The following is a 14,601-nucleotide window of genomic DNA, read 5'->3' as shown; positions in this document are numbered from 1 at the left end:
ATTTCTTTTACTTTTCTTTCAACTTTCAAATTAAATATATGAAGATCATACCATCCCATACATTAAAATGCGACCGCCTAAGAACGCGCATACACTACACCACACATAGACGGCGCCACAAAAAATGCCTTTGTTGCCATCGATTATTTGTAGATTGGCGTTGTGTCACTTTCAAGCCATAAATCTATGTCAACAGTGACACTTAACGCCATCTACAAGTATAATCGAAAGCTACAAGACATTTTTTGTGGCGCCATCTATGTGTGGTGTAGTGTATGCGTGTTCTTAGGCGGTCGCATTTTAATTTATGAGATGATATGATCTTCATATATTTAATTTGAAAGTTGAAAGAAAAGTAAAAGAGTTGTAAAGTCGGCGATAAAAGCTTGTGTCAAAAATGAAATATCTACGAAATACTTTGGGAGCGTTCAAGTATTACGTAACGCAATCTTTGAATATTTTAGACCCTCTCTTCCCCCCATGTAACGCACCGTAACGTATTGTTGTACCCCCCCCCCCTCCCTAAACGTTACGTAACATTTAAATGACCATGACAGTTACAATTATATTGCACAAAGTACGCGTTTGCAGTAATTTTTTTTATCACATGTTGGCAAACAAGCAAACCGCATGCCTGGTAACAACGCGGAAGTAACTCCAGAGGTGTTACTTGTGCGTTGCCGTCCCCTTTAGTAATCTGTACATTATTTTTTTAAGAACTATACACTGTAGACCCTCGGGAAAAACATTTATTTTTATTTAAAAAAATGTTACGTAACGCGTTGTTTAAATACCCTCCTCCCGCCCTTGTAACGGATCGTAACGTTTTCCCTCCCCCCCCAAATTGCGTTACGTAATACTTGAACGCAATAATAATAAGTAATATCTAATCGTGAATCAATAAAGGAGACTGTCGAATCTGTCGATCCTTCACGTCCATAGACGATAGTAATGTGTACATACCACCATCCTGGTGAGATGATGCGCCGCGTTCCTCGTGAGCTGGTTGTTCCACAGAACGAGGAACGCCAGCCCTCGCGCCTCGTAACCACCGCCCATTACTGCAACAATATCGCACGTTACACTATGCCATCATGTAGCCACACGTAGAGATGGGCCGAATATTCGGTAAATATTTGGTATTCGGCAAGTTTTTCAATGTTCGTATTCGGCCGAATAATTCGGTTGCATTGCCGAATATTTACCGAATAAACAAAGTAAATAACTAATGAAGATCTTACGTATTCAACTGGATAATAAGCTCCTATTTTAGTAGCTTTTTAAGGAACTGCGAAAAAGAGAGAAACCTATGTCAAAATATAATTACAATTGTTTTGTAAAAAAGTTCAAAAACCATAGTTTAAGAGTTGAGAAGAGCTCAGAGTTGTTTTAACTAAGTTTAAGTTATCCTCTAAATGATAAAAACATAGTTCTAGTAACATATGTAACCATTATCAATCATTATTAATAGTTTAAATTAAAAATATGGCGTAACCGAATATTCGGCCGAATGTTCGGTTCGGTAAGAGCTGAACCGAATGTTCGGCCGAATATTCGTATTCGGCAAAGTCCATATTCGGCCCATCTCTAAGCCACAGTATAAAACCAGTAATCAATCTTCAAACAAATTTTGCGCCGCGCGGTTTGTCCTTGAGTAGCGCTCGCACGCAGCGAGAACTTGCGGAACCGGAGGATGCCGGTCGCGTCAGTACCGGCCGTGTCGCGCGGCACGTGCGAGCCAAATACCGATCGCGTTGCCGCTGCCGGAGATTAACTAGTTACTGAGTCGTCCTTATACTGTGATGTAGCTAAAGTAGATCATGCCTGTTTCAGCTTTTCATTTTTAATATGCATGCTTGCAAGTCCATTACAATTCATAAAGTAATAAAAAAAATAGGTTAACATAATATGGTAATAATAGCCGGCATCTAAAGTATTTCAGTATACTGCCACGAGATGCTGGAATAATATTCCTCCGCCAAAGTAAAAACACTCAAAACCAGCTTCATTCATCATCCTCCTTGCGTTATCCCGGCATTTGCCATGGCTCATGGGAGCCTGGGGTCCGCTTTGACAACTAATCCCAAGATTTGACAAAACCAGCTTCATTGTATGTACTAAATGCTTTGAAGCAGTAAGCTGAGTGGATCATATTTGGGACAACAAATCGCTTATGTCACATGTTTAACATCTATCCATTTTAAAATTCTGCATGATCACCATTTTTAGGGTAGGTACATGTAAAGTGGGGGCTGAATTTTTTTTTCATTCCAACCCTAACGTGTGATACATTGTTGGATAGGTATTTAAAAATGAATAAGGGTTTGCTAAGATCGTTTTTTGATAATATTTATATTTTCGGAAATAATCGCTCCTAAAGGAAAAAAAAGTGCGTCCCCCCCCCCTCTAACTTTTGGAAAATTGTTTTGAACTTGATAGGTTCAGTAGTTTTGAGAAAAATACGGAAAACTACGGAACCCTACACTGAGCGTGGCCCGACACGCTCTTGGCCGGTTTTTTACTTAATAACGTAACCACAAAATTAAAGTTTAGAAAAAACCTCCCACATAGTGGACCGATTTTCATGAAACATGGCTAAGAACACTCCCGACTAACTCAGTGTTCAAGCAAAAAAAAACTAAATCTAAATCGGTTCATCCGTTCGGGAGCTACGATGCCACAGACAGACAGACAGACACGTCAAACACCCCGTCGGTTTTGCGTCTGGGGTTAAAACTGTAAATGATACTGTATGAAAATGCCCCTGTGGCATATTTGCTACATGTTTGATTTTTTTAACCCCCGACGCAAAAACGACGGGGTATTATAAGATTGACGTGTCTGTCTGTCTGTGTGTGTGTCTGTCTGTGTGTGTGTCTGTCTGTGGCATCGTAGCTCCCGAACATATGAACCGATTTAGATTTAGTTTTTTTTTGTCTGAAAGCTGAGTTAACCGGGAGTGTTCTTAGCCATGTTTCATGAAAATCGGTCTACTATGACGCGGTCGGGGTTTTTTCAAAATTGTAATTTTGTGGTTAGGTTAGTTTTGGACATGCACTTACGTGGACAGTTGTGTGGAGACATGGGGGAGCTATTAGCGGAGGGGGGCGACTGTGTCGACTGCTCCACTAATGCGTCCGCTATGTGACCCACACCCGCATCCTGCAAGAAAACATATTTATATAAGTTATGTACATGTAATCTAATTGTATGATAATAAGTTGATTTTGGAAATGGTTTATCCCTTATTCGTACTTTTACAATATCGACGGAGAAGTATCATGAACTAACTAACTATAACTATATATAGATTTTTATCCATTGTCTTTATGGTACCTTGTTGTACAAATTGCTAGATTTTGTTACCCTCTTTAACTCTTTCCTCTCTTTTACTCAAAGGTTAACTGGAAGAAATCCCTCTATGGGATAAGTTCGCCTTTGTACTTCGCATCTCAATGTATGTTATTTTTAATGTGTTTTTGTACAATAAAGAGTTACTACTACTAACATTTCGAGGAGTTCATGGTACTTCTCCGTCGATATCGCTTTTACACATCCCGCACCAAACGGCACTGTAGAGAGAGTCAACACGTCATATTTTATGGCATAAAACATAACCCCCTTATACAGTTTTCCCTTTCCGACGTATTGGTGTGATAGAAAGGGACAAACGAACTTTATCGGCTTGATAACTTTTTTTTTATACTACGTCGATGGCAAACAAGCATACGGCCCGCCTGATGTAAAGCGGTCACCGGAACCTATGGACGCCTCTTTGCCTCTCTTCACTCGCTTCGACGTCTCCAAAGCTTCCTTCCGTTCCGTACAAAGGTTGTCCTTGCGCAGTCGCTTTTGATTCCACTTCTGGATTATGCGGATATCGCATTTTTGGACCTTACCGAGGAGCTACTTGACAAGCTCGAACGTTTGCAAAATGTGTGCATCAGATACATTTTTAATTTAAGAAAATTTGACCACATCTCTCATTTCCGCTCCCAGCTGGAGTGGCTGCCCATCCGTCGCCGTAGAGACATGCACGTGGTTTCTCTCCTGTATAATGTTTTATTTTCTCCTACTTCCCCTCCCTATCTTTCAGAACGATTTAAATACTTGGCTGACGGTAGCGGGCACCGGCTCCGTTCCAGTGTGAATCTCACTTTGAGTATCCCGCCCCACCAACATAGGTCCTATAATAAATCGTTTACAATCTACGCAGTTAAATTGTGGAACTCCTTGCCTTTATCTCTTCGACAGTGTCAGTCGGTCGCGTCGCTGAAGGCTAATCTAAAAAAGCTTTGGCTCTCTGATGAGGACTAAGGTATTGGATGTATGCGGTTTTGTAGTTGTAGCTTTTATTATGTAAATATATATTTAATTTATATATTATATATTTATGTCATTTGCTATTTGTATAGTTGTATATTATGTATTTATTCGTATATATTGCATGTTAGTGTAAGTTATAATTTATTATTACCTAGAATCCGTTTCCTGCGCCGTTTGTACTGTATGCCTACCATCTCCAATTCTCCCTCAATTGCTCAAAGGTTAACTGGAAGAGATCCCTTAAAGGGATAAGTTCGCCTTTGTACTTATAATAAGCTCTTTTTCCTGTGTGTTGTATTATTTTCTGGTACAATAAAGTGTTTTACTACTACTACTACTACGCCTGCAATTCAAACAGTGTCACATGCGCATTGCCACCCCATTAGAAACTTGTACATTCCCTTTTGCTGTGTTAAGTACACAGCAAAAAGGAGTGTACAAGTTCTACGGAGGGTTCGGGTTGCCGACGACTCAAAGGACAATAGTTAGACGGAACAAGTTAGTTCCGTAAGTTCTCCCGTCATCAGCACACCGCACCCTCGTTGGGCTCTGGCAGCCTTACTCACCGGCAGGAACACAACACTATGAGTAGGGTCTAGTGCTATTTGGCTGCGGTCTTCTGTAAGGCGGAGGTACTACCCCAGTTGGGCTTTGCTCTAGATTCGAGCGAGACGATATCCGCTATGCTGTGCCCTACCACACAAAGCGGAATATCATTCGCTATGCCCTACTTCCTACAGTGAACGTTTTTGACCAACTTTAGTGAACGTTTATGAATAACCCGATACGAATATACATATACCTACCTAATATTTTGGCTTATATAGAGTAGCACCTCGGACAATAGCGATCAAATATATGAAAGAAGCGCGTTCGTACGCACACAGTCTAAGCTCGTGTAGGCGTTCGTGTCATGCTTGTATGAGTGAGATAAGACAGGTCGACTGGTCGCGGTGACAGGCGGTAACTGTGAGGTAACCAAGAGCGGGTGGGCGGCACTTTTAGCGGGAAGCAGGTAGTGGCCATACTGTACGATATTACTCTTAGCTACAATGTCTGCAAACTGCTGACGAGGCAGCGCGACTTCCCGACGGGACCCCTTCCTCAGGCTGCGAGGACCGAAACTCTGCCTATTTGGCCGTAGACGCTCGCTCGATTAACATCATACAAACATTAATACTAGCTCTCAGATTTTTAATCATAAATATAATTCAAATATTGAAATGCACTAGTAATCGTATTTTCTTTAATTAAATGGGCCATTTTTTTCAAAGTTGTCCACCGCACTTTTTTTGTATTTGGAATTTTTTATGTGTTTTCCACTCAGAATCGCGAGCTTTTTCAATCCTAATAGGAGAAAAAAAGTGTCCCAAGGTTTTTTCCCCATTCCGTTACCATTTTTTCATACATTTTGTATGGCGGTACCGGAATGGAAGGTTCGAAAAAATGTATGGAAATCTTGGGACATTTTTCTCCTATCAGGATCGAAAGAGCTCTCGATTCTGAGTATGAATCGCGTAAAAAATACCCATGTTACAAAAATGTTTTAGATTTTTTTTTTTTACAAAATAACCGACTAATTTAAATAAAGTTGCTCCTAAGAACTAATACTCTTTATTATAGTATGCTATAGAAATGAGTTCACCTGTATCTGGTTATTGGAGAGGTCTAGCAGTTGTATCCTGGAGTTGATCTTGAGTAACCCGGCGATCTGCGCTGCGTCGGCGGCGGTTAGACGGTTGTCGCACAAGCGGAGTTCTCGCACGGACCGGTTGCATTTTAGCGCTATCACTGTAATACAAAAATACGGGTTAGTTTGTGCCATAATGAGAAGTTAAATTACTCTGGATGTACTACTAATCGGCACGAAGTACCATACGTCTGATTTCCGTGACAGCTTCCAATACGCGGCCACGAAGTGTTGGAACAATCTTCCACCACCTATTAGAAGTGTCACTCATAATAACACACTAATTGACACTTAGGGACCGGCCACACTTAAGAGACTGTCCTGAGGTGCGGAACGGACGTCCGCGCCACGCCGCCTGAATGTAATTCAAAAAACGTCTCCTCAGTACATTTTGTATAGGAAGGACGTAAGACGCGCCCCAGGCGGCGTGGCGGCGGCGTGGCGCGCGCAAAACGTACTGAGGAGACGTTTTTTGAATAACATTCAGGCGGCGTGGCGCGGACGGCCGTTCCGCACCTCAGGACATGCGTCTCTTAGATGTGGCCGGTCCCTTACACATATCTTTTAGACATATATAAGCAGATCGTAAGTAGCTGACATACCCACAGGGTCGAACACATCGCCCCGGTGGACAAAATGTAACAAATGAACTAGGGAAATAAACATATTTCTATTCTATTCTAGTGTCACTCACCGAGGCAGAGCAGAGGCTCGCCGGCTAGCGAAGCCCGCTGTAAGTAAACACTAAGTAACGAAGCAAGCAGCCTGCAATATGCCGCCACGAAGTGTTGGAACAATCTACCGCCTTCTGATACTTCTAGAGCGAGCCTGTAAGACACTAGTGTCACTCACCGAGGCAGAGCAGAGGCTCGCCGGCTAGCGAAGCCCGCTGTAAGTAAACACTAACAAAGCAAGCAGCCTGCAATATGCCGCCACGAAGTGTTGGAACAATCTACCGCCACCTGCCACTTCTAGAGCGAGCCTGTGTAGTAGCCTGTAAGATACTAGTGTCACTCACTGAGGCACAGCAATGGTCCTCTAGCTAACGAAGCAAGCAGCTTCCAATACGTCGCCATGCAGTGTTGGAACAATCTACCGCCACCTGACACTCCTAGAGCGAGCCTGTAAGACACTAGTGTCACTCACCGAGGCAGAGCAGAGGCTCGCCGGCTAGCGAAGCCCGCTGTAAGTAAACACTAAGTAACGAAGCAAGCAGCCTGCAATATGCCGCTACGAAGTGTTGGAACAATCTACCGCCTTCTGATACTTCTAGAGCGAGCCTGTGTAGTAACCTGTAAGACACTAGTGTCACTCACCGAGGCACAGCAATGATCCTCCAGCTAACGAAGCAAGCTGTTTTCAATACGCCGTCACGAAGTGTTGGAACAATCTACCGCCATCTGACACTTATAGAGCGAGTCTGTAAGACACTAGTGTCACTCACCGAGGCACAGCAATGATTCTCCAGCTAACGAAGCAAGCTGCTTTCAATACGCCGTCACGAAGTGTTGGAGCAATCTACCGCCACCTGACACTTCTAGAGCGAGCCTGTAAGACACTAGTGTGACTCACCGAGGCAGAGCAGAGGCTCGCCGGCGAGCGAGGCCCGCTGCAGGCAGAGCGAGCGCAGCCGACACGCGGCCGGGCGTAGGGCGCGCGCGAGCACCGGCGCGTGCGTCGCCTCCACCGGCCCGTCCGACACTTCCAGCTCGGATAGCTCCGCGCTCTGAAAACAAAATAAAAAAGTTTTATAAAGAATATGATTTCGTTAATTGCTTTTGCAGGAATAGCTAGATCAAATACACAAGAATTATTTTACATAAGGTACAGCGGGGCAAATCTCGACTGGGGGGGCAAATTTATTTATTTAATCAAAAAGTAACACAGCATTACAGTTTACACTAAGGCACTGTGAAAGTACAAAATACGAAACGAGACACAAACGATAAATAATACAAATTAAACATTAGATTTGGGCGCCGACGTAACAGCGTGGCTCCGTTGCGTCGTCTGACTCGGTGTAGGATTCGGCTTATCCATTTTATTTATTTAATCTTTATTGCACAAAAGAAAAATCTTACAGTACAAAAAGGCGGACTTAATGCTTTAAGGCATTCTCTACCAGTCCATAAGGCATTCTCTACCATTTTTTTCCTTGTTTTACAATGTTTGAATTATTAAATAGAGTGTCCACTAGTTATATATGGTAGGCGTGTTCAGTGGATACATGTAGGACTCGACATCATAGTGTAATAATGAAAAAAACCGGCCAAGTGCGAGTCGGGCTCGCGCACAAAGGGTTCCGTAGCAGCAAATATAATAAACCAATAACTTAACCAAAATTACAGTTAAATCAACCTATCTCAAAAACTATAAGAGATACTTTGATCAAACCAAAAATCGTTGAAAGAGTTAATTAGCATGCATCACCTCTATTTTTTTTAGAATTTTATACCCCGTAGTTATAAAAATAGAGGGGGGGGGACATACTTTTTACGACTTTGAGAGCTGATATCTCAAAAACCGTTCACTTTAAGAAAAATGTTTTTTAGAAAACTTTATATCATTTTAAAAGACCTTTCCATTGATACCCCACACGGGTATGTACATCGAAAAAAAAATTTTCATCCCTCAGTTACATGTATGGGGGGGCCCCACCCCCAATTCTTTTTTTTACTATTTAGTGTCATAATTTTGTAGCGGTTCATACAACACATATTCCCATCAAATTTCATCACTGTAGTACTTATAGTTTCCGAGTAAATCGGCTGTGACAGACGGACAGACGGACAGACGGACAGACGGACAGACGGACATGACGAAACTATAAGGGTTCCGTTTTTGCCATTTTGGCTACGGAACCCTAAAAATGGATTAGTTACAATTGCCCGTCGAGATTTGCCCCACTGTACCTTGGTTCAATAGATACCGAGTCACAGACTCTTCACACTCCTCACATGGCGACCCTACCTCGACAATCAGGAATGTGTTATGTCTTCTTGATAATTCTAGAATTATAATTAATATATAAGATTTGCCAATTTTACAAATAACATTTATTTTTTATGTGAAAATACATCCAAAAAAAATTACACAAAAAATTTTTTTGGCGAAACTTGACCACATATTAAATTTTATTTTTATTTTGTTTTCAGAAATGCGTAGTTAAAATCTTTCGGTTCCCTCATGAGTTATATTACACCGTGTATAGCGACCCTGTGAGGAGTAGACACCAGTGGCGGCGGGTGAAAATTTCTGCTAGGCAACACTGAGCAAAAAGAAACCTACCTTTACATTAAGTACCTTACTAAGTAACCAATTTTAGGCAAGACGGTGGGAATCGGCTTGTATGGATAGCCGCTGCTGGTAGACACATACCTTCTTGATCATTCTAGAGGCCGCCTGCCAGCCCCGGATGCCGAAGTGCCTCGGCCCGGTGATCGCTACCGTCGTGGCGCTCTCATAGTACTCGATCATGTCAAACAACGCCTCCTGGAAATAGAAAAATCATTTCAGACACATATCAGTTAACATTATGGTGATGAGCAGGGCAGCGTGACGTCAAATTGATGTCATCGGCATGAAAGTTACGGGCCCTGGTGATGAGTTTTGAATGATTCACGGTTATTTTCATTAAACTTATATTGACCGGGATATAGAACCCGCGTGTCATTGGTCCTACTTACTACGAACACTTACCTGCTGATCTTAGGAATGAGCCATGTGACGAAGCATTTAAGCTCAAATTGAGAAACCTTTTGTTAGATAACCCTCTGTACTCTGTAAATGAGTACATGGAATTGAATTTGTGATAGATAGCATGCATTTGATTAAGTACACTGACTTCGCATTTTATTTCATTTGTTAATTTTATTGTGCTTTGTGCATTTCTGTTTGTAAATGACGATCCTTATTGGGAGAAACTATTCCTTTTATTATTTTCAATTTATAATGTAATTTTTGACGATCATGATGAGAAGATAAACATAACTTTGGAATGTAACAAATTTATAGTGTAATTTTTATCATGAAATAAAAAAATCTAAATCTAAATCTAGACCGTGATTACCTTTTTGATTTTTGCCGAGCTCCCGATATTTCACCGCAGTTGCATACATCATGATCACGGAAAACATCCGATGACATGGTTTTCCATGATCATGATGCATGGAACTGCGTCGAAATATCGGGAGCTCGACAAAAATCAAAAAGGTAATCACGGTCTATATCCCAGTCAATATAAGTCTAATTATGGTGATGGGTTACGTTACGAATTCCTTGCCGGCAGCTATATTTCCGAGCTCATATAACCCGGTAACCTTCAAATCTAGGGTGAACAGGCATCTTTTGGGCGAGCTCACTCCATCGTAGGCCACGTCTTTGCCTTTGGCCAAGAGTAAGCCAATTTATAATTTAAAAAAAATCTGCAAGCCCCACCCGTGAGTGTCGTAGAAGTCTACTGTGGGATATGAGTTCATACATACATACATCAATCACGAAACTACTAAAGCTTCAGTGCCACTCTTGGCAAATAAGGGGTTGAAAGAAAACGAAACTGCGACATTGCAGTGACAGGTTGCCAGCCTCTCGCCTACGCCACAATTTAACCCAATCCCACAGTCGCCTTCTACGACACCCACGGGAAGAAAGGGGGTGGTGAAATTCTTAACCCGTCACCACACAGGCAATATATATGGGGATATGAGTTCATCAATTATAAACCCCCTTTCAACCCCTTAATTGCCTAGAGTGACACTGAAACTTGAGGAAGTTTCATATATTCTATACCGGGAATATTGACACAATTCCACAAGGAGATGGACTATTTGGGAGCCATTTCTTGAGTCTGAAAACAATACGAGCACTCACCGCGCCTTCATCGTCTACATCGCACTCCAGCTCCAGGCGGCGGAACTGCGCGCGGTGTAGCACTGCTTCTAAAGTAGCACGGAGCAGAAGAGAACGGCAGAGCACTCACCGCGCCTTCATCGTCTATATCACACTCCAGCTCCAGGCGGCGGAACTGCGCGCGGTGTAGCACTGCTTCTAAAGTAGCACGGAGCAGAAGAGAACGACAGAGCACTCACCGCGCCTTCATCGTCTATATCACACTCCAGCTCCAGGCGGCGGAACTGCGCGCGGTGTAGCACTGCTTCTAAAGCGTCACACGGCGCGGAGCCGAGAAGGGAACAGCTGGAGAGTGTGAGACGCGGCGCGCGGATGCCTCCGCCTATCACGCCTTCCGGGAGTTCCTGGGGACAGGGGACAGAAAAGTTCGTTAATAAAGCGATGTACCTGGTTTCAGACTTGGTGAAACTTAGCCCCCCCCCCACATCTAGCGTCTCGCGAGCGTAGCTTCGGGCCAACTGTATGACAAAGCCTGACGCTGCGTCGGCGCGGCGTCTTTTTCCATACAGTTGGCCCGACACTACGCCCGCGAGACGCTAAATTTTGGGGGACCCTTAGTCGAAGTCAACAACAGAGTTCATTATGACCTGATATGTCATTTGAATTGTCAGATTTCTGCTTATTTCTGTAGCAGCACAGAACCGCCGAGGCGTCAGACTTCCCGTTAGCCCGTATCTGCAGCAGCACAGAGTTGATGGCATGTCAGATTGCTGAGTTTTGAATCGAAGTGGCATCGGAGACCTAAGTTAAGCATTCTAGGTGATTATGCTGTTTCGTAGTGACCGCTGGCAACCTCCGTCTAATAATTTTCGGTTTACCCGTAACTGCAGCAGGGTAGAACCGATGAGGCCTCAGATTTCTAAGTATTGGGTCGAAGTGGCTATATGCACATAATTATAATACAAGTACAGAAGGCTCACTGCTTTGATGTTGCCAGAATGCCGCCTTTCATAATTCTTACCTACAGTAACAAGCGGACCGCACGCGAGCAGCCGACATTGAGTATTGCGCCCCGCGATGGGCCACTGAATGGGCTCGCACGGCCGCCGGCATGTATTTGACGCTCGGCGAAAGAATCACGGAGTGAGTCGCCCCTGCTATTGGCAAGTTGGGAGTTTTTTTTATTTATTTTTTTATTTCTAATAACACTATAAAGATGCTTACTGCTACAATTTCGCCAAACCAAAGTTTAACGGCGAGGTTATGCACTCTTATATTAAATACTTATAACTATTCATTAACATGCACCATCAGTTAATACAAAACTAACCGCTAACAGTTGAATTTGAATTTGGAGGACACGTAACATGTCAACAGATCCAGTCATATCCTATGCTACAATCTACATTAGGTATGTATGCACGTAGGTTGTTTACATCTTACGCCGCCTCCCAAGAAGCATAGTATACTAAAGCTACTTATTGATAAATGTATCTATGTTCTTTAAACTAACACTAAAATGATCTAAATGAGAGTATCTAATAGGAACTTTTTCACTCTGTTTTTAAAGACTACTTTACTACTACTATTGTTACATGTTTCTTCAAGGAAAACATTGTTAAAAATTCGGGGTGTCAGGTAACTGCGCGTTCTCTTCCCGTAATAGTTACTAGCAAAAGGTTCAACATACTTTTGAATAGTCGTATCTCTTAAACTACGGGTATATAATTTAGGCTTTTTAAAATCAGTTTTTTTAAATTGGTCCGTTGCTATTAGGTACTTTATTTTTTTCATGCACCGGCAAGTTGGGAGAGCGAAGCTGTCTATAAATTTTCATGTTACCTTTATCGTCAACGGCGGACAGCTGCACGATGCTATAGCTGCTCTTTCCCGTAGTGACTTAGGATCGAGCAACATATGTCTAATAATTTTCGGCTTACCCGTACCTGCAGCAGCACAGAACCGGTGAGACGTCAGATTTCTGAGTATTGAGTCGAAGTGACAGATGGGAGGCGACCCTGAGTTGAATAGAGCGTTCCCGGGAAAGCAGTAAGTAATAGATATCGATGGGAGGATGATGTAGGGGTGGATCTGCTCGAGCTCCAGGTTGAAAACTGGAGAGAAACTGAGGGGTATCGGGGCCGGTGGCGGACAATCGTATTGGAGGCCATGACACTTTGGGTCGCTGTGCCAGAGGAGTAAGGGTGGAAGTGGCTATTGGGAAGTTGGAAGAGCTAAAGTGGAGCATGCTGCAGAAGCTACCTTCTTCTACTTCTTCCAGTGCCATCTCCTACCGGAGGTTGGCTATCATAAGGGCTATACGGACTTTAGATACAGCCGCGCGGAATAATGAGCGAGTGCTTTGATTTAACCATGTTCGTAGACTTTTGAGCCCAGGAGTTACGTCGTCGTCTGGATGATCGTTTCCCTTGGATCTTTCCCTGGATTATGAGTTAAAGGAGTTCATATTTTTTTATACTACGTCGGTGGCAAACGAGCACACGGTCCGCCTGATGGAAAGCGGTCACCGTAACCTATGGACGCCTGCAACTCAAGGAGTGTCACATGCGCGTTGCCAACCCATTAGAAACTTCATACTTCTCGTTTCGCATGATATGACCCAAATACTGTAGTTTGCGTTTTTGAACTGATTTTAAAATCTCGACCTCTTTATTTACTAACTGCAAAACTCGTTCGTTAGTCACTCTATCCGTCCATGATATTATAAACGTTGCTTCAGGAGCTATACCATGCTATATAGCTCCTCTTTTCTAAGTGACCGCTGGCAAACTTACCCGTATCTGAAGCAGTACGGAGTCGATGGGGGGCGTGTTGTGCCGCCGACACGACTCGAGGTACTCCGCCGCCAGCTGCGCCCGCGTCGTCGCCGGCACTGCGGACAAGAAGTTTCATTAGAGCATACGATACGGGTAAAATGAATGAAATGAATGAATATTTTTATTTCGTGTAACCATGGACACATATGTTATTAGTAGGTCTTACAAACTAAGGGGTTAGTGCATACAATCTTAAATTTAAAACAACACAACACTCATTGGGGAATGCAATCCCTCGCAGTGCGCTAAATAGGGACAGTCGACCCTGATGTCCGCTATCATTTAATTTATAATAAATTACCGCATGACATAAAAGAACAAAGAACTACAGCATTTAAGAAAATGATGAAAGCTTGGTTGTGTGAGAAATGTTTCTATAGTGTTGGCGAGTTTCTTAACAGATCATTATAGTAACGTATATTTAATGTATGCATGTGATTACAGTCTGTAGGCACAATGTGGAGATCTGTAGAAGTTACATGTTGTAAATAGTTTTAAGACCATTTTTGTAAACCCACTATTGACAAATAAATTCATCCATTCATTCATTTTTGCGCGTAAAACGGCAAAATACAAACCGTGGCCACACCTCGGACAATGGCGATCAAATTTATGAAAGAAGCGCGTTCCTACGCACACAATCTAAGCTCGTGTAGGTATACGCGTACAATATAAGTAAGATAAGATTTTTTTAACTTCTGATTAGCGGAAACGTCTGATGATGAAACACTCTTACGGTATATGTCGCTACGGGTCCGGGCTTGGTTGTAGTCTTGGTGGCTCTGTTGGCAGGGCGCTGTAGTTCAAGTCTCACCAAAGGCAGACATTTTCCACTTATAAATTTATTCTAAGATTTTTTTTTAAATATGGTTCCTACGAATAGATAAAAGATTGAAGAAC

At 42.7% G+C, this 14,601-nt stretch overlaps 1 protein-coding gene across 1 annotated transcript in view; it reads right to left on the bottom strand.

Annotated features, from left to right (window-relative positions):
- The window catches only part of LOC125239111, a 69,991-nt gene that overhangs the window by 15,754 nt on the left and 39,636 nt on the right, over positions 1 to 14,601 (bottom strand). The window contains exons 2-8 of the mRNA XM_048146604.1: positions 13,660 to 13,757; positions 11,104 to 11,268; positions 9,395 to 9,508; positions 7,589 to 7,742; positions 5,972 to 6,117; positions 3,063 to 3,162; positions 964 to 1,061 (exon numbers count right to left, since the gene is read on the bottom strand). Of these exons, the coding sequence (XP_048002561.1) occupies positions 964 to 1,061; positions 3,063 to 3,162; positions 5,972 to 6,117; positions 7,589 to 7,742; positions 9,395 to 9,508; positions 11,104 to 11,268; positions 13,660 to 13,757 (875 nt within the window). The remainder of the gene's footprint in view (positions 1 to 963; positions 1,062 to 3,062; positions 3,163 to 5,971; positions 6,118 to 7,588; positions 7,743 to 9,394; positions 9,509 to 11,103; positions 11,269 to 13,659; positions 13,758 to 14,601) is intronic.

Source organism: Leguminivora glycinivorella, chromosome 25 (genome assembly GCF_023078275.1).
Source record: "Leguminivora glycinivorella isolate SPB_JAAS2020 chromosome 25, LegGlyc_1.1, whole genome shotgun sequence".
NCBI lineage: Eukaryota > Metazoa > Arthropoda > Insecta > Lepidoptera > Tortricidae > Leguminivora > Leguminivora glycinivorella.
The sequence above is the reverse complement of the archived record's forward strand: the minus strand, read 5'-3'. Positions and strand labels throughout refer to the sequence as shown.